Below are 19,928 nucleotides of genomic sequence, written 5' to 3'. Positions count from 1 at the left end.
AGGAGGCGGTTATTTTTTTACCACCTTCGTAAATTAATTTTTCGAGGCGATTAATCGTGACCGCCTCGGTAAATGAAAACAACGGCCTCAAAAAATTCCCGCCTCGGTTAATAAAAGGGCATCGCCTCGCAAAATTAGTTTTATAGTACTGTTTTTTATATTGCAGCTAACTTATTTGCTGCTCAAATATGCTTTTTACCTTATTTTTAAATGGTGTAGAAACAGTCCCTTGTCAAGAAAATAAAGAATGATCATGACCAGGAAAATAATTTCATGGAATATTGGAATAGGTGACCTGAGCATTCGAATTCGAAAGTACCACTCCTTTTTCTATCTTCTTGTATGAATGCTTCTATAAGTGAAGATACAGGAGAAAAAAGTTAGCACCATTGCTAGGTAAAGTAAAATATACTACATGTTAAGAAACACCGCTCGTACACGGTAAAACAGCCTTTACTTAAATTAAATAAATACACAAAAGACGTGACAAGATCACCCCTGGTTTTCTAGTTGTACTTGTTAACATGCATCCACTTGGTCGCTGACCATTTGTCGCCTTTAATCACTGGACTTGCACCTAAGTTAAAGCAGAGATTTGCAGTTGAATAAAATGGCATGACACTTAATCAACTGTATATTGAAAAATATGTCATAGCAACAAGATTGGGTGAAACTCACCATGCAGGCTTGTGGGATCACGAGATCCATCAGGCTTCATGCTCCAGAAAAGCAATGCATCTCCCATTTTAGGTTTAACAGATATACCACTCTTTAGCTTTAGACATTGATGAGACAGCTTGCCTTTTGCTGTCGCGTTAGGGAACACAGTCTCGCCACCCTTTTCAACATCCGAGCTAGAAAATTCAAATATTGCCGTGTAAAAATGATAATCTCACATTTTTCAAATTTGATCAGAAAAATATCGCATATTCATAGAATAGAAGTATATTATAATGATACTTACAGATACATAAGTAGAGTCGCCATACAAGGGCCTCCATTTTTTGTGACCAAACTAACGTCAGTGTAGTCAAAGTGAGGCTCGAACTTCTGTCCAATTGCATAGTGGAGAACTTGAAGGCCCTCACCATTCTCTACAAAATTACAGGAAAGCAATTAAATTAAAATAAGAAAAAAGGTGCTACTGGCATTTGAAGTAAATTGCGTGCAATATAATAAAATAATCCGACACGATCACACGAATGGCATTGCGCCCATCAGGTTTTGCTGTTATGGGTGGTTACTGGTTTTCCATTTGCTGAATTAATAAAGTAATCCCCTGGTTCCAAATTATAAGTCGTTTGACCATTTTTTTACATAAATTTGCTATTTATCTAGATATAATATATGTCTATATGCATATCAAAAATTAATGTATCAAAAAAGTCAAAACGACATACTTTGGAGTGGAGGGAGAGTATCTCTTATTGATGGTATACGTCTACCTCTGTTATATATATTTAAATGCACAATTAGATGTCAAACCATTCACTCTAGGAAAACTGCACCTGATGTACATTTCTAACCATCTTAGTTTTCGAGACGACATAATGGTGAGTGCACAATTAGCACATTCAACTTTTTTACATTGTGCAGTTTTTAGTGAAATAATCTGACATAGTGGCATGCATTATATAACATTGAAACCTCCAAGGTTAGAGTGAAGTAGACAGGGCATGCTATCCAAGAACTGCAACACAATTTGTCAAATGTGCTGAGTAATTAGCTGTGTCAAACAGCACCACCCATACAACAAATGTAGTGAGCATACTAAATATTCTTTTCACGGAAAAGTAGGCAAAACATATCAACTTTGAAACCCAAGCACGGTAGGTACCACGTACTAATGCCACCGTCCTAGAACGATGCAATTTTAAGTCTGCATCTAGTCAAACTATTTAAAATTTGACTAAATTTATAGAATAGATCGTTCAAATTCATGACTATGGCAATACATTTTGTGACTAACCTAGCTAATTATACTTATTAAGTCTCATCATATTGATATTTTTGTAAAAACTTAATCAAATAAAAAATGATTTAACTCAGTACTATGCTAGAATCGCATCCTTTTTCGGATGGAGGAATTGAAGTACATACCTATAGGTATTGAGGTGTAATCTGCTATCCTTTTCTCAATTGTACGAATAATTGTGTCCTGCCCTCTTGTAAGAGACATTCCTGAACTTGTTCGAGAACTGCATATACCGCCATCAAGCAAAATGAGTATGACTGGTAATGTAACCTTGTAACATCCCTGAAATTGGGATTTCAACAATGCTCAAACCTGCTTTCCTTTCTCTCTCCAGTCAGGGAATCAACTACTTTGGACCTCGTCATGTGGGGCTTTGCCAGTGAAATCAAGTGGTCACATTCTTTCTTGGACTGAAAACGAACAGCGTAGGATTCAGTGATTACCAGATTACATGGTGAAGCAAACTAAAATGAACAGAAAGACAGTCGACAATAACAAAAGGATCAGGTTGCAAATGAACAAGAAATTAATTAGTCCTGACATTAAAATTAAATCAACAGCCAACAGACATGACTTCATATATACACATGTTCAAAATCTTTTGCCAAGTGGGAATAAGTAGAAAAAATTGATAAACATAACATGAACCTCCCCATTCATATATACTGTATGAAATTACGACAGTGAAGATTACAACGTACATCGTCCTGCTCCGCTAAAAAAAACTGTTAGTACTAAATCTCATGACATCTATATATACTAGTAGACGTTTCAAGTAAGCTGCCAGTAGTGCTACCGCCGTATCGTCCCACTATGTTCTTTTGTGCATCTATCATAAGTGTACAAAACCATAATAAGGGATCGGATTAATTCGCAAATAAATTAAATCCAAGGTAAATTTCAGTGGAAAAGGGGCAATGAGCTAGTTGACGGCTAAGCAAATTCGATCGCACAAGCATCAACATATAACCGTGGTTTGGTGTTTTGCTGCGCCCACTCCTCGACTATAAGATTTCAACATATACACAAAGCCAAACAAAAACAACTCTGTCGAGGTCTCCTAATTATTAACCAGTGGAGAAAGATAGCATGTAGAATATCATATGGTCTTTTCTGCGTAATAATAGAAAGGAACGAGGCAAGTGACCCACAAGGAAGTTGTGGTACACCGTAGCGCGGGGCTCCGTCGACAACTCCTCCATCGAGGGCTTTCCTTTTTTCCGTGATATCTCTGCAGGTCATGTGTAGAGGAATTCGAATTGGATATAATATATAACGGCGTCCATAAATTTCTTATCTTATCATCAACAGCTGTTTATCGGAGTACATAATAGCTCAGTGCATATTAACAATAGCTAGCTAGTTAGGCTACCTGTCAAAGGGGCTGACTGATATACACTCGTAGTGCGTGGAGAAGGTAAGAGCATCTCCAAGAGTTTCCAAAACAATCTCACAATCCATGATTTTTGGCGAGATCGAAAAAATACATCTCCAAAACTCCCAACTCCACCTCCCAATCGTGAACCTAAAATGGAAGGATGTGGAAAAAAATAAGAAGTAGGACAGGGTTCTAGGTACAAATGTAAAGAAAGTACGAAAGTAGTTATGGTGATCCAGAAAGAGTACGTGATTCCTGATGTAAAATTACCTTATATATCTTTTAATAGCGAGATTTTGGAAGTTGTTGGAGGAAGGTAACAAATATACTCCCAACTTTTTTTAGTCACTTGGAAAACTCATTATTAGTTTACCAAGTGATTTTTTAGAAACTATATTGGAGACGCTCTAATATATAGCTAATAATAAACCTCAAATTTAACTCCCCATAGATTTCTGACCATATACGAGAATACATGTTGACCTGAATTTAGATAGGAGAAAGGAGTCTAGCTAAATTCCGCAACTAATATAATCCAAAGAGAACAATCACGCCAATCAGTTTAAGAAAAACGTTCTTAGAATCTTAGTAGATTGCTTCACATTGTGACAAACAAACAAAAAAAAATCAAACTCTAAGTTCGTGATTCAGAAGAACATACGAGGGTTTAAGCTACAACACTTTGCAAACCAATAATGTTAACCACGTTGAAATTAACGACAAATCCACTGATATATTTATTTACCGATAATTAAAAAATCTCGTCCTAGATGCATACGTGTGTGTGTGTGTTTTTATTGCTACTATAAGCCGCCGCGCGCTGCCAGATCAATCGGACGGACGACGACACGTCCGAATTTTTTACTTTTTAGCGCTTTTTCGAAAGTTTCTCTCAAATAGACCCCTGGTGGAAAGAATTTCGGAAATAGATCCTTGGCTCGGCACCAGAGTGAATGGCGCCGAGCTCGGCGCCAGCGTCCCTGGCGCCGAGCCCCTAGGCTGGGTCGAACTTACATGGAACGAAGCTCGGTGCCGTAGATGCTGGCGCCGAGCTCGGCGCCATTGACGCTGGCGCCGAGCATGAGGATATATAAAATTTGTGGATATATAAAATTTTTGCTTGTTTTACCGTGAGATGGATATATAAAATTTTGGCTAAGTCCCTAAATTTACCATAAGATGGGCAACTTAGAATTTGGCTGTCTTTAAATTTACCATGAGATGGACATGCTGAAATTTGTGGGACAGACATATGCAAAAATGAAAGTCTGAATTTTTGCTATGACTTGGAGACTAGAATTTTACCATGACTTGGACATTGACAAATTTAAAATTTTACCATGATTTGGATATTGAGAAATGTGGCTAACTCTAGAGTTTTACACTGACTTGATATTTGAGCACTTAAAACAACATAGAAATACTTAGGATAAAAAATTATCTAGGGTTCATGTTGATGAACGAGCCTAAAAATGTTTCTAAGTGTTGGATCAATAGTTAACACCCTTTTTCGTGATGCAGTTTTGACCATAGTAAAACTATAGTTTCTTTTCTAGATATAAAGTTTGACCTTTAATAGAAGTTGTAGTTTGAGTTGAGTACAACAAACTTTGTTTTTGGACCTAAACCTAAATCAGTTTGTGATATTTTATCTTCCAAATTTGTATAGCAACTCAATTTAATACCTTACTACGAGTTTGAGTACTCTCTGAGGATATGACAACAAAACAAGTCTCGTCAAGTTTGGACTTAGCCACGGTAAAAAATCAGACCATCTCGTGGTAAATATACATATGTCCATCTCATGGTAAAATCACAGATTTAGACAGATTGTAACATATCCAAGTCACAATAAAATTCAATATGGCATGGCCATGGTAAAAATTCAAATTACATATTCATGGTAATTCTAGTCTCTAAGTCATAGCAAAAATTCAGACTTAGCCATTTTTGCATGTCTGTCCCACGGTAAAAATCAAATTTGACAATGTCCAAGTCATGGTAAAAATCCAGGATTAACAAATTTCAGCATGTCCATCCCATGGTAAATTTAAAGTCTCATAAAAAATTTTATATATCCATCTCACGGTAAAACTAGGGTGTTAGGTTAAATTTAGGGTGTTTGATGTGCTTGCTTACCATCGGCCTCACCAAACGTAGGCCTCCAAAGGGCAAGGTCAACCCTTCTGTTCTGCTCGCGCATCAATCGACCCATCGACAGACTGGTCTGGTATTCAGCCTTGCCCATCTGGGACGGCACACGAACGGCAAGGCATGGCCCTGCCCGCCCGGCTGCGTAATACATATATTGAGGGATACAATGAAACCCTAAGTGATGACGATTCTTAGGTTCAAAAATCCGACTAATATGTACTGAATCGATGCGAGAAAATAAGGAGGTGAGCGAGTATACCTTGCTCTCGAAGATCTACGGATCAAATCAAGGTTTTCAAGGTCCAATATGTCGATTCGTGAGGTAGGGTGAAGTGGCGAGAAAAAAACCCGAGACAGAGGAGAAATAAGAGGAAGAACGCTCGGGGAAGAAGTGCAGGCTGGGTTAAATGCAGGTGGCTCGGCGCCAATAAATATGGCGCCGAGCTCGGCGCCAAGATCTACGGCGCCGAGCTCGGCGCCAGTCGGCGCCAGTCACTCTGGCGCCGAGCCCCTGGCAAGCCATTTCCCCGTGCCCAGGACCTCGGCGCCATTCACTCTGGCGCCGAGCCAAGAGTCTATTTCCGAAATTCTTTCCGCCAGGGATCTATTTGAGAGAAACTTTCGAAAAAAAGGCCAAATAATAAAAAATTCGGACGACACGTCCGCCATATCTCCGCGCTGAGAGAAAAACAAAGTACTAGCTAGTAACGCAGCCGGCCGGTCCTTCTCCAGCACTGCATGCATCTCTATTTATTTGCCGCTAGCGGGTCATCCACCATACAGGAACTCGACCGGTCACGCCTCTCACGGGTAGAAAACAGACCTTTTGTTTCGGCATCATTTTCGGAGTTACTCCCGGTATTTTTTGAACCCGGGAGTGAAGGAGATTTAATCCCGGCTATACCCTCGAGCCGGGAGTAAAGGTCGTTGCCCAACACTGCTGGCTCGAGAGGCAAACCTTTAGTCCCGGTTAGAGGCTATAATCGGGACTAAAGATCGACATTTAGTCCCGGCTAAAGCCACTAACCGGGACTAAATGTTTAGTCCCGGCTGGAGGTTTTAGACGGGAATAAATATTGCTCTTTGTTCCTGGTTATAACCTCTAACCAGGATTAAAGCTTCCGCCAGTAGTTATTAAAAAAACAAATAGTTTTAGTTTATTAGTTTCATTTATATTCTTTTCTTAAGTATACTTTGATTTTTAGAGTCTTTTGTTGAAAAAATAGTTATATATTTTAGGGGAAAATTATAATTTTCACACATAAGTTTTTAAGTTTTATTTTACCATATTTCGACGCAAAATTCTAGTGTTTTCAATCTATAATTCACCGTATTTCGTTTCACGTGGCACAAAGAAAAATGTAATAATAAAAATAATTATCAGAAAAACCTAAGATCTTGTGTGGGCCCATATTTTGGGGGTAAATGACTGCCAAAAAAATTTTAAGCCATTTCGACATAGACGGAGTCGACGTGCTTCACAGAAATATATAGAACCTTTCGTCGAACCCTATCTATACACCTCAGTTCTCTAGGATTCTGAGGTCCATGTGCTTTCCAGTGCTGGATTGGTCTCAAACTTTTTCTCAAGACTGCAAATGCCCTATGTGAGGCCATCGCCAAATTTGAGATTTTTCTGAGCTGGTTTGGTGCTTTTTGCACTTTAATTGAATTTTCGCGCGAATTCACTGATTAATTATACGTTGAACTGAGTCCACCCCTGAAAAGATCTGGAATGGTGCCAAACTTTGCCAAATGGTCTCTCGTGCCCTAGGTGACAAATCTCTGTGGAGGTCGACGCAAAATTCTAGTGTTTTCAATCTATAATTCACCGTATTTCGTCTCACGCGGCACAAAGAAAAATGTAATAATAAAAATAATTATCGAAAAAACCTAAGATCTTGTGTGGGCCCATATTTTGGGGGTAAATGACTGCCAAAAAAATTTTAAGCCATTTTGACATAGGCGGAGACAACGTGCTTCATAGAGGTATATAAAACCTTTCGTCGAACCCTATCTATACACCTAGGTTCTCTGGGATTCTGAGGTCCATGTGCTTTCCAGTGCCGGATTGGTCTCAAACTTTTTCTCAAGACTACAAATGCCCTGTGTGAGGCCACCGCCAAGTTTGAGATTTTTTTGAGCTGGTTTGGTGCTTTTTGCACTTTAATTGAATTTCCGCGAGAATTCATCGATTAATTATACGTTGAACTAAGTCCACCCATGAAAAGATCCGGAATGGTGCCAAACTTTGCCAAATGGTCTCTTGTGTCCTAGGTGACAAATCTCTGTGGAGGTCGACGCAAAATTCTAGTGTTTTCAATCTATAATTCACCGTATTTCGTCTCACGCAGCACAAAGAAAAATGTAATAATAAAAATAATTATCAGAAAAACCTAAGATCTTGTGTGGGACCATATTTTGGGGGTAAATGACTGCCATAAAAATTTCAAGCCATTTCGATATAGGCGGAGTTGACGTGCTTCACAGAGGTATATAGAACCTTTCATCAAACCCTATCTATACACCTAGGTTCTCTGGGATTCTGAGGTCCATGTGCTTTCCAGTGCCGGATTGGTCTCAAACTTTTTCTCAAGAATGCAAATGCCCTGTGTGAGGCCACCGCCAAGTTTGAGATTTTTCTGAGCTGGTTTGGTGCTTTTTGCACTTTAATTGAACTTCCGCGCGAATTCACCGATTAATTATACAATTATTGATGAAGAACTTAAAGATTTACGTTAAAATGATGTGAAAACAAATTTTCTGTCGAAAACCAATAGATTTAATGATTTTAATTAAAGTCTCTATTTTTGTATTAACGAAAATAGTGATTATTAGTTGCATTATGTCAATATTTATAATTAAAAAGACAATAGTTGAGGTCACATATTTTTCTTGTGTGCAGTAAATCAAAATAAATTTTATTACTTTTTAAAAAAAATATTATGCCTAGTATTTAATTTACTAAGCAAATAATAAGAATTTAACATTTAAATAAAAATAAATATATATAATACACTAACCAACCAAAAAACTGGCGCAAAGTGAATTTTCCTGCCCCCTTTAGTCCCGGCTTCGATCACGGCCCGGGACGAAAGGTGGGCTGCATTTGGCGGTCCGCCAAAAATTACCTTTAGTCCCGGGTGGTTATTGGAGCCAGGACTAAAGGTGACCTTTAGTCTCGGGCAGTGTTAGGAGCCAGGACTAAAGGTCCCTCTCCTATATACGCCAGCTCCCTTCTCTTCCTTCTCTCACTTCTCGTCTTCGACTTCATCGTCATCAGCGAGCCGCGCCGCCACCAACCACCGCCGATTCGGCTTCTCGTCACCAGATCGTGGATCACGGCCACCCCGACGCCGCCCTCCTCGTCGGAGGAGCCCCTGACACCGTGCTCGTCACCGGAGGAGCCCCCGAGATGACGCCCCACGTGCGCCGCCTCTCGCCGTGGCCCCCATGCTGGCCTGCACGCGCCACCGGCCTCCCAACCGACGGTGCCCCCCCCCCCCCCGCAGGCACTCCACGACGCCGGCGCGCGCCTCCCCACCGACGACGCCCCCCCGCGGGCACTCCACGACGCCCGTGCGCCGCCTCTCGCCAGCATCTGCATGACGCCCCGTGCGTGCCGCCTCTCGCCACGGCCCACGCCGGCCACCACGCGCCACCGGCCTCCCCACCGACGATGGCCCCCCGCGGGCACACTCCACGCGACGCCCGCGCTCACCTCCCCGGCCACAGACGCTGGCCGGCCGCCCCGCGCAGGCACCACCGCCCCCAGCCATCAATAAGTATATATAATTATTTATAAATTTTATTTTTTATATATATGAAATGTATATGGAAGTATATGAAATTATATGTATGAAATGTATAAATTTATGTTATATATAATGTTATATATAATACTAAATTTCATTTTATATGTATGAAATTATATGTATGAAATGTATAAATTTACAAGTATAATACTAATTAAATTTCATTTTATATGTATGAAATTATAATAATGGGTTATATATATATGAAATGTATAAATTTATATTTATATCTATGAAATGTGTATGAAATTATATGGCTAAACCCTAAACCACCCTATATATATGTAATCCATTAAAATTATATATATGACATGTATAATTTTTACTTAGGAAAAAATCTATTATGGAGTATGAAAAAATTATATATCTATGAAATGTGTATGAAATGTCTATGAAACCCTAATTGCATAATTATTGTTTTATAATTGTTTAGGCTCTCTATGGCCGACCCGAGAGACGATGACCTGGAGGCGAAAATGATGGATATTATCAACGTCGGCACTGAACATTGTGCCGATGTTGATAATGACCAGCAGGAAGACGACGGGAGTCAATACTTGAATCTCGATCATATTGTTGAGGAAGTTGTTCATGAAGATAATTCCGACGAGGTATATATTTCTCAATATCTAGCTCTCATTTATTTATTATGCATACATGTAGCCCACTGGATCGACCTTCATTTTATAATACTTTTTGTGTTTCTATGTGTACATAGCCGTCTGGATCGACGACGACGACGGGGAACACAAAGAATGTTCGAGGGGCCAAAAAGCTGTTGGAAGGCCGCTACATCATCTCAGAATTCAACGTGGCTACAGGCGAACCACAAGGACAATATGCATAGAAATTTGTGTACCACTGTGGGTACCTTGTAAGGGACAAGCTCCCGATCAATGCCCATGAATGGAAAAAAATAACAATGCTCCTCATATTAGTTATGTCTCTGATAAGGACAAGGAGCTGATTTGGCAAGATGTTCTTGCACATTTCATGCTCCAAACAGATGATTATCATGAAGACATCACCCACGAAAGGTTGACGGAGCGAGTTAGGCACTGGACAATGAAGAAGATGGCCACCCAATTCCAATCTTAGAAGAAGCAGTTGTATAAATCATGCGTCAAGAAGAATAAGACTCCAAATTGGAACGATAAGGGCCCAATCACGAAGGCAAGGCCCTACTAGGAGGAATTTGTATAGTACAAGACATCAGAAGAGGGTGCGGAACGGGTGAGAAGGAACCAAGAGAATTCCACACAAAAGCAATACCACCATAACATGGGATCAGGTGGCTACGCGACTTCCATTCCCAAGTGGCAAAAAATGGAAGTAGCCCTTATTGCCAAGGGGGTCGTACCTGAATCAGCGCCGTGGCCTAAACGCACAAAGCGTTGGTTTTTAGGTCATGGGGAGGATTGGATCCAGTCACCGGGAAGCTCGTCCATGGCACAAAACTCAAAAGAGCAACAGAAAGGTTGATTCAAATTATAAAAGCTAGAGATAGTGGACTATTCTGGCCCAATAGAGAGAAAGATGAACTGACATATTCCATTGGGACTGCTGAGCATTGTGGACGAACTAGAGGCAAAGGGGTCGTTTTGTGGGTGCAAGGTTTCCCTGAATGGATCGATTCGTATAGAAGCCACCAGAGACGGAAGGATGAGGAGGTAGAGAGGATCCGCATCTTGCAGCAATATGTTATTGAGTCACGGGAAGCGGTGTTTGAATCACAAAGGCGAGAAAAAGAAATGCAAGCGAAAATGCGAGAGGAAGTCGCAAGGCAAGTGCAAATACAATTGAGTGCCCACGGGATTACAACAGCTCCGGGAATCAACATTAGCTCCGATCAGTTGAGAAGCAGTTGTGCTTCTACGGAGCTGCCTGATGCCATAAAAGATGCAGAGCTGCGCTTCCCCGTGGATGACGTCACTGAACCTTTTACATCATGTGAGCTGCACATTCCAAAAGATAATGGCATAGTGAAGGTGGCTATTGGTGTTGTATAACCCTATCGACCGTACCAAGACACCAAGAATCCATGGGGTAGTAGTACCAGCTGGATATGCTACTGTCTCAGTGGATAAAGCTATTGAAGGTTTTAGCGATGTGCCTCTTGACATTCATGGAGGTGATGGGGAGAAGACCGTGGGAGAAGCAGAGAAGTCATTCATTGCATGGCGCAAGCGCTACATCAATATTCCCAGGAAGCCATTGCCGCACAATAGGTACGGATGAAAGTGAACGAAACAATTTTTTTATTAATTTTATATTGCCTCTTAAATAACAATTGACTCATTGTCTTCTGTACGCACACATCAGGGCCTCCCCCAACCTAAGTCCAATAGTACAATCACCAGACCAGCATAGTGCTCCGGGCAGCGGTTACGATGGGGTAGAAGACACGACTGCATCCCCACCATCTCCAAGACGGTCTCCACCGCCGCCTGCCACCGCCTCCAAGGCGTTCCCCAACGCTGCCTCGAAGGTCTCCAACGCCTGTTCCCCCACCTCCTCCCATGAACCAGGGAAGACGGCTGCAAACAAATAAGCCATCTGCCCCGTCGGCGAAGACGACCAAGAAGGCCCCCGTGAAACCAAGGCCAATTCCACAGAAATTGCCTAGTGAAATGAGTAAAGAGGAGTTACATGATGCGGTTAAAAAAACCATCGAAGCATTCTTCTCAGGCATAGGGAAGAGGAAGCAGCAGGAGCAGAAGCACTTCCACCTACCTCCAGCTAAACTAAGGCGGATGGTGGAAGCTGAGCAGAAAAAGAGGCGGCAAGCTCGTAAGCCCTCGCCACCATCAGACTTTGACCGTACTCTTAGCAAGATAATCAAGAAAGCTGCTAAAGCAGGGAAAACTGTTGCACAACTCGGAGAACAAGAATTGCAATCAGTCCCTCCTCTAGTTATTGCTAATGAATATGGTTCAAACATAGATATGCTAGATATGATGGAAATACCTGCTGATAAAGAAGTGGATATGGCGGAACTTGCTAACTTTTATGCTATGAGAGGTATCGACCTTGGCGATTTCCTCTTCGAAAGTGCGCCGGTAGCGGATGAATGGTAGAAATATGAGCATGGCAGGAGTCTATGGAATCCTAAGACCATCAATGAACTGGGTACACAATTGTTCAAGCTAAACACCTTGTACCTCGACGCGTGTCACCGGAAAGAGTTCTATATTTCTGTCAGAATCAAAGACGACCATTGGTTCCGTGGCGATGACGTTATGTACATTGAGTTAGCTGAATTACACCAACTAGTCCACCTAGAACTCTCTCGACAAGACTCTCATCAGCTGCTATTGTCTGTAAGTGATTCTTTCTACTAATTAATAATAAGTCGCTACGTACGTACATGTCTGTGTTTATTATCCTCACTCTATATATATGATGCAGGTTTGAGATGGGAGAGTGCAAAAAGAGAGGGTGTACTGATATTGGTTTCATTGATCCACATATCGTATTCAAAAACCCTAAACCCCAACCAACATGGAAAGCAGAAACGGAGGCCAATATCAAGATGTTCTTAGAGAAGCAACGTGACAAGAAATGTATACTCTTCCCCTACAACTTCAGGTAAGTGTTCATAATGTCGACGATCGTGTATCCATATATATATGTTCACTGTACCTGTTAGCTAATTAATGAGTGTTAATGGACATGGCAGTGAACACTGGATATTGATGGAACTCGATCTGGAGAAAGGTCATCTAGGCATCTGGGACTCGATGAGAAAAGAGCAAAAAGAGTTCCAAGAGATGATAGATATTATTCAGAGGTAATTGCAGTCTCACTAGCAAAACTATTCCAGTCTCTCTGCATGCAAATTAATGGTCCAAATATTTTTTATGTTATTTGGTAGTTGTTGGGAAAAGGTCTGTCAGGAACACCATATGAAACTGCAAAGTGCCACTGAAAGTAGTGCTATACAAAGTAAGTACTATATACCTACCTTAGTTCAATTTCCCTATGCTCGGATGATGACGAATCTTTTTCTCGTAAAAGTGGGTTATGCAGCAGCCCCAGGGGACCAATCTCTGTGGATACTATGTTTGCGAGTTCATGAGAGTGTGCTAAAAAAAAACTAGTCTAGAGGAAAAAAGGGTAAGTGTACACACACACACAGATATATATATATATATATATATATATATATATATATATATATTCTTCATACATATATTTATATATATATATATTCGTGATAGATACAATTTATTTATCATTATTCTTGATACATATATATATATATACTAATATACTTTTTCTTTATCTCATATCTCAAATTGAAGACTCATTGGTTGAAGGAAAAAACCCTGGACACACACCATCTCAAAGCAATCCAAGAGACAATAGGTGGATTTCTGAATGATCAGGTCTTAACTCCCGGCGGCGAGTTTTACTATGACCCAAATATGTGATGATGAAAGCCAAATTTCATATTGATCCAAAGAACATGTGATGATGAAATGTACAATTAATGCAAACTTTACATGTGACGATGAAATGTAATATTATGTTTTAGTTTACTTTTACTTGTGTTGCTTGCGTGCATTGATCGAGCGAAAACTTTACAGTACGCGCGCGTATACGTATATTACTTTGCAGCGAATAATGCGTATTCGAAAACCAAATTAAAACAAAAAAGAATCATCAATTGAAATAAGCAGGAAAAGAAAAAAAAGACCCTTTAGTCCCGGTTGGTAATACCAACCGGGAATAAAGGGGCCAGCCCAGGCGCTGGCGTGGCTACCTTTTTAGTCCCGGTTGGTATCACCAACCGGGACTAAAGGTCCACTTCTATTCCCTGGCTACTAACCCTTTATTCCCGAACTCCTATTCCTGGCTGCGTAACCGGGAATAAAGGGGGTTGGCAGCCGGGAATAGAAGCCCTTTTTTTACTAGTGTCTATTGCCTCGTCTGGGCGGGCCTCTCATCGGCACCTAGATCGGCGGCCCACACCGCGCATGCCAGCACGGCCGCAGCCCGCAGTAGTTCCGCACCAAGACTCGTCGGTCGTCCCCACTCTCCCCTCTTCCGGTACGTGTATATTATATTACTAGGAAACCGCAAAGGTTTTGAGTCGCCGACCGTGGCCACATCATCATTTTTTACTACTTTGCATCATCGGATCCACGGCGTGTGTGGCCCTTTCTCCTGCATTCGCGTTCTTACTAAGCGGCGCTCGGCTATGGGCTAGGCAGCTGGCTAGTGTGGAGTGGAGGGCGAGGCCAGCGTCTAGACCCGGACAAACATCCTATAGATTGAGTTGCTTTCTATAAAAAGTAGGTGCTGACTACCTAACAGTGAGGTTACCTAAACCCCTAGATTGGCAGCGTAACAATATGACTAAAACCCCATAACTGATTCTCTTAATCAATAAGGGGTTCGAGGTCTACACCCAGTGTGTGCACTGGTGCGCCCACACTAGATAACTAGAACGGCCCATCGGGCCCACGACGACCCACTTCCCAAATGGCCTCGGTGATTGGGAGAACTCCTCGAAGCGAGACCACACTTGCGTCGCCACGCTCAGGGGCTCGGTAAGTTCTCGAGCCATCCCGGCCTCGGTAGGTCGGGACCGATCAAAGAGGGCTAGGATTCGTGGCCTCGGTAAGGCACCTTCTCGATAAACCATCCATTCTCGGCGATGTATGGAATCTTCCACCAGGCTTTGACAGAAGCCCAGAGCGTGATACACGTGCAAAGCCGTAGACCCTACCGGAGTTCTGTCTCCCTAGCCCCATAAGGGAATGTTGGCCACTCCCGATTCGCGGAAATGCCCAGGCATGACGCAGCGTGACAAAGGGGTTGTGCGCTGTCTCTGTATGAGGGAGGAGATGGGCGCATGGGTCCCTCCAATAGTCTTTCATGAGGAAGCACCCACCCTATGGCGTAGATCAGACACCATGATGGAGGATGAACTCAGGTGACACACAACAACATCTTTGGGCTTTGATGGTCAGCTCCAGGCTCCTGTAGGCGCTGTCAAGACGATGCAACACTGTTGGTCACGACCACTAGAGAAGCGAACGACGTCGGACGCCTCCAATGACTTGAAGATTAGGACATGAAACCCTAGCACTCCCTCATTGGCTGCAGGAGCCACCAGATCCCATACTACTTGTACTTCTCTCGTCCTTCGGTATAAGGTAGATATGAGGCTCCCTTAGAGGAAGACAAATCCCAAAAAACTAGATCAGAACAAGCTAGCGCTCTCCTACCATCTCTTTCTTCCATTGTAATAACTCGCTTGAGCATTCTAAAATGAAGAACTTGCTGGTGGTGGTCGCAGGGCTTGGACTCCCAAACCAGAATATCCTTTGTGTCTTGAGTGCTAAACCAATGAAGTCCCACGCAAAAACCCATCGATCGATCCACTAATCACTTGTGATTACGAACCCACGACAACAAGGTACTACCTTCATGAAAAAACAAATTAAACATATTGCAGAGTACAGTCCTGATGCAAGGGCGGTCGTTGCTCTTGTCTTGGTTGTTCACACTCATGTTTGGCTTCTATATTGATACTGGACCTTTTTAGGGTCCTGCTGAGCGGAGGGGGTTTGTGGACTGCGCCTAGGAGAGGAGACACAGGGACTCCCTTCGTTTCAAATTATAAGTCGCTTTGACTTTTTTTCATTTATTTTGCTATGTATCTATATATAATATATGTCTAGATACATAGCAAAATGGATGAACCAAAAAAGTCATAGTGACTTATAATTTGGAAAGGAGAGGGTACTTAAAGAGACGTGCGGTTGGCTTTGGCATGGTATAGTTCTCACGGATGCTTCGTGTTGATCCTGCTAGCATCTTCCTGTTCCTTTTTGCGTGCGTGCATCCATGTGACTGGCATCATGGTATTTTTTCTATCCTTGTTTGGGGGTTCCAAATGTAGTCATAGACCTTTTTATTTTGGTTTTAAACAATGTGGTTCCGCTAAAAAAACTCTTTTCCTTATATTTCATGTTTCGAGAGCAAGTAGACAAGAAAGCAAAGGCGTCAACCTTGGCGGAGGTTGAACACCTGGATCAGTGTAGCGGCGGATCAGCAGACACGTGGTGGCATCTCAAAGCTTGCATCAAGGCAAAGAAATGTTGAGAAGGCACCATGACCATTGGATCGATGAGGAAAAACTTGGACAGATTTGCCTCCGGCGGGTATTTGGTTAGAGTGCTTCATGTAAGGCTGTAAGGGCAACTTTAAAAATAGCCATGTGCCTATATATATATATACGGGAGATGGCTGGTGGTGGAGACCAAGCCTTTTGGGAAGCCTTGGGGATTAGACTCTCATTTGTTAGGTTGAGAGCTTTCGGGTTAGGGCTAGGAAGAGAGGAGTGGTTCTTTGTTTGAGGTTTTTTTTACCATCTATATGCTTGGAGATCTGCTAGGAGTGGCTTATAATCATAAATGGTGAAGTAATCAAGAGATCAAATTCGTTCTTCACTTCTCCTCTCCCAAATCTGAAATTTCTCTTTTTCGATGATTTTTTGGCTATTTTTGCTGATTTCCATGTTGCTGGTTTGGATTAATCTTTGGAACATTTTTGGGAGTCTTTGGGATCCTTGAAACATATAACCATGTTTTGGGGTCCAACACCTATCTATCTTGTTCCAAGCCCGAAAATCCCTCTTTTCTAGCCTCTTTTGGTGATTTTGTTGAAGATCTTTGATCTGAAGGTTTTGGGTTGATCTTGATTGATCTTTAGATGCTATGAGGCCTTGGGAACTCATCTAGGTACTCGGTTTTATAGATTCCCCACAAGCACCTAGAAATCACCTTTCGGAGAATTATTGACAAAACCCCAATTTCATAGAGGGATTATTATGAAATTCCTATTCAAGCTTTGATCTTTTTGACTTGATCTATTGGGATAGCTTCGAATTTGGTTAGCCAAGGTGTGTGAAAATTTAAGAATTTTTTGAGCTTGTTTGAAATGATTTCAAATTTTTTCTTGGAGTGGATTATGCTGAGTGCAGGATCGTAGTTGTGGCCTGTCCGAGCTTCGTCACTTGACCCCTTGCGGGCTGGTGCGTTCAATACGGTAGGTGGCTATTACATCCCGCCCTGTTAGGACATCCTGACAATGCGGTACGCGACCGCTAAGCCCTGCCATGTTAGTGTGCTGTGTATCAGGGTTCGTGACCCAGGCGGGGCCGAGCGGTCTCGACGACGCTGTACCAATTCTGCCTTTGGAGGATTTCGATCTCCCCGACCTCACGCGGGCGTCTGACATTGGCTGCGGCCTCCCGTGGTGCGCCACGCGGCGTGGGGGTCTTAGGCTGCTCGGTCGGCCCTTGGTCCTATAAATAGGGACCTTCCTGCCGTTTGAATCACCCCCAACCATGTCCACGTATTGCTTTTAGCCCTTTTGTGAGGCTGAGTTTGAGTAAAGAGAAGAGGGAGAATTTTAATGAGAATCGTGGTGTTCCAAGTATGCGACCCGCTGGGGGTCGTTTGTGGTGGCCAGAAGCTGGTGGTGCCCTTTCCAACAACTAGTGCTAGAAGGAGATCTGCTGGCAGGGTAGGACGGGGCAGCATGGTCATCGGAACCGCAGCTTTGCGACCCCCTCGCCTTCTGGGGCCCTTCGGCTTTGATGTGCGAGGTGGCCTTTATTGTGGGCACTTCCACCATGCCATACCTGTCCTTGTGAGATGACGGCACTACTATCGTTCTCTCCCTCGTGTCCTTTGCTTCGGGAGCCATGGTTTTGGGAGGAGGTTTGTGAGGTGTTCCTCTCCGTTGCGTTTGATCGCAATGGCGGAAGGGAGCGTCCTGCAAGCCTCCATCTAGCATCATAGCTTCCAGAGCTTTGGTCGCTTCTACCGTGTTAGGGATGCGAGGATTTTTGTCTGGTGCTGGCCACACTCATTCGTTGGGGATCAAAGAAGAATTCGTTTATGGAGCATAATGGTTTTCTCTTTGAGTCAACTTTTGGGGTCGATTTTGTTCGTATTTATGCTTCCAGAGTCCCGAATTGGGATTATCTCCCATTTTTGTGGGATTAGGGTTGTGCTTCCGGACAGCGCTGGGGTTTTTGAGACATCTTCCCTAAGCAAGGGTCGTCATCTTGTCCCGGCGCCATTAGGATCGTGACCCTCGTAGGATGCATTGCCATCCGGTTGAGGATTGAGAACCTAGGGCCTAGGGAGGAGTCAGTCGATGTTGGACCTCGACCTAATTGCAGGATTGTAGATGTCCACCTCCTTTTTTCCCTGATGCCCTTTTTGACCCAAGGGGTCGTCATGTCTTGTTACGGGCAAGTTTGGTTTCGCCCCACGCGGGGAGAGGCATGTCCACCGTAGCCACACGGTCAGAGTGGTGCGCCTCGTTAGCGTTGATGGGTAATTCAAGCGGGACCCGATATCCTCCCTAATCGACGTGGAGTTCAGCTGTGCCTCGTCGAGAGACATCCCATAAATCATCGGCCGTCAAACCCGACGGTCCCTAATCACCTCCGTAGCATTCAGAGGGCAAGATGCCTCCCCCCAGAGGGGGTCAACCCGGGTGACTTCAAAGCAGACGACTCGAATACAAAGAGAGATGGTCGCATGGCTCCGCACCACCGATTAGAGCCGTAGGGGCCCATCTCACCCTACCCCTATCCCTTTGTGGCCTCGAGCCCTTCTATGGACTGACCCAAGAGTGGGTTTCCTAAGCATGACGCTGGGTCATGGACACGGTTGGCTACCATGCACGTGAGCCTAGGGGCTTTTGGGCATCCCTGGCCATGGCGTGACTTATTGGTGTCCACTCGCGTGTGATCGCGTAATGCGCCTTGCGGTCATGATGACCGAGGATCGCTCTACGTGCGAATCCTAGGGGGCGATCGACCTCCATGAATTCTCTATGACTTAATGGTGTTCCTACGTGTTATGGCATGTCAACTCATTTCCCGAGGGCCAGTGAGACCTGTACCAGGGCGGACTCCACGTGGTTGCGGTTCGCTTCCCCGATCGTCGCCACATAAATAGCTCCCTCTATCCGAGCCTGTCGCTTACCTCATTCTCGCCATCTATCGCCGTTCCTACAATTTGAAGGAGAAACAGAAGGAAAGGGGTCGAATTCATGAGGGTTACCTCTAGATCGTGCGTGTTGCCGCTACTGCCGTCTACTCTGTCATCGCTGCCTTGCTTCTCGCCTACATCGTAAGATAGAAGATGGGTACATTCGACAGTGATGGAGGTGAAGTTGTAGTGTCTCATGTTGAAGGGTCTCCTTCCACCGAAGGTCACTGGCTGAAGGGCCTCTGCCGGTGAGATGCTCCCCCTTCCACAGCCTGGGGAGGCGATCTTGTTCACCGACTTCCACAAGCACAGGTTCGTGATCCCGGCGTCTAACTTCCTCCGTGGCTTCCTTCTTCAGTATGGGGTCCAGCTGCAACATCTTCCTCCTAATGCGATGTCATAGCTGGCGGGCCTCGTCATCGTATGTGAGGCCTTTCTAGGGATAGTGCCCAGCAAGGACCTATTCAGGAGGGTTTTTGAGGTGAAGACCCGCAAGGCACATGGCTCTGATAGCGGCATGCTCGCTCTCATGGGTGGAATGAACCTCCAGATGCGCCATGGGGTCTCCCATGGTTATCTGT

At 43.4% G+C, this 19,928-nt stretch overlaps 1 protein-coding gene across 1 annotated transcript; it reads right to left on the bottom strand.

Annotated features, from left to right (window-relative positions):
• Positions 1-506: 506 nt before the first annotated feature.
• Positions 507-3,189, bottom strand: LOC136505962 (probable prolyl 4-hydroxylase 3). The gene is made up of 6 exons (XM_066501092.1): positions 3,127-3,189; positions 2,288-2,385; positions 2,101-2,198; positions 965-1,094; positions 679-854; positions 507-577 (listed from the first exon to the last, which is right to left on the bottom strand). Exons 1-6 carry the CDS (start codon positions 3,175-3,177, stop codon positions 507-509), a joined length of 624 nt encoding a protein of 207 aa, XP_066357189.1. The 5' UTR covers positions 3,178-3,189.
• Positions 3,190-19,928: the final 16,739 nt, after the last annotated feature.

This window comes from Miscanthus floridulus, chromosome 14, assembly GCF_019320115.1.
Source record: "Miscanthus floridulus cultivar M001 chromosome 14, ASM1932011v1, whole genome shotgun sequence".
In the NCBI taxonomy this organism is placed as follows: Eukaryota; Viridiplantae; Streptophyta; class Magnoliopsida; order Poales; family Poaceae; genus Miscanthus; species Miscanthus floridulus.
The sequence above is the reverse complement of the archived record's forward strand: the minus strand, read 5'-3'. Positions and strand labels throughout refer to the sequence as shown.

What these genes read in the sequence shown, in the direction of transcription:
- LOC136505962 (XM_066501092.1), bottom strand. Translation starts at nt 3,177, where the DNA reads ATGGAGGAGTTGTCGACGGAGCCCCGCGCTACGGTGTACCACAACTTC. An exon ending in TTACACCTCAATACCTATAG is followed by an intron (nt 1,095 to 2,100) that starts GTATGTACTTCA and finishes GTAATTTTGTAG; the next exon opens with AGAATGGTGAGGGCCTTCAA. An exon ending in TGATCCCACAAGCCTGCATG is followed by an intron (nt 578 to 678) that starts GTGAGTTTCACC and finishes GCTTTAACTTAG; the next exon opens with GTGCAAGTCCAGTGATTAAA.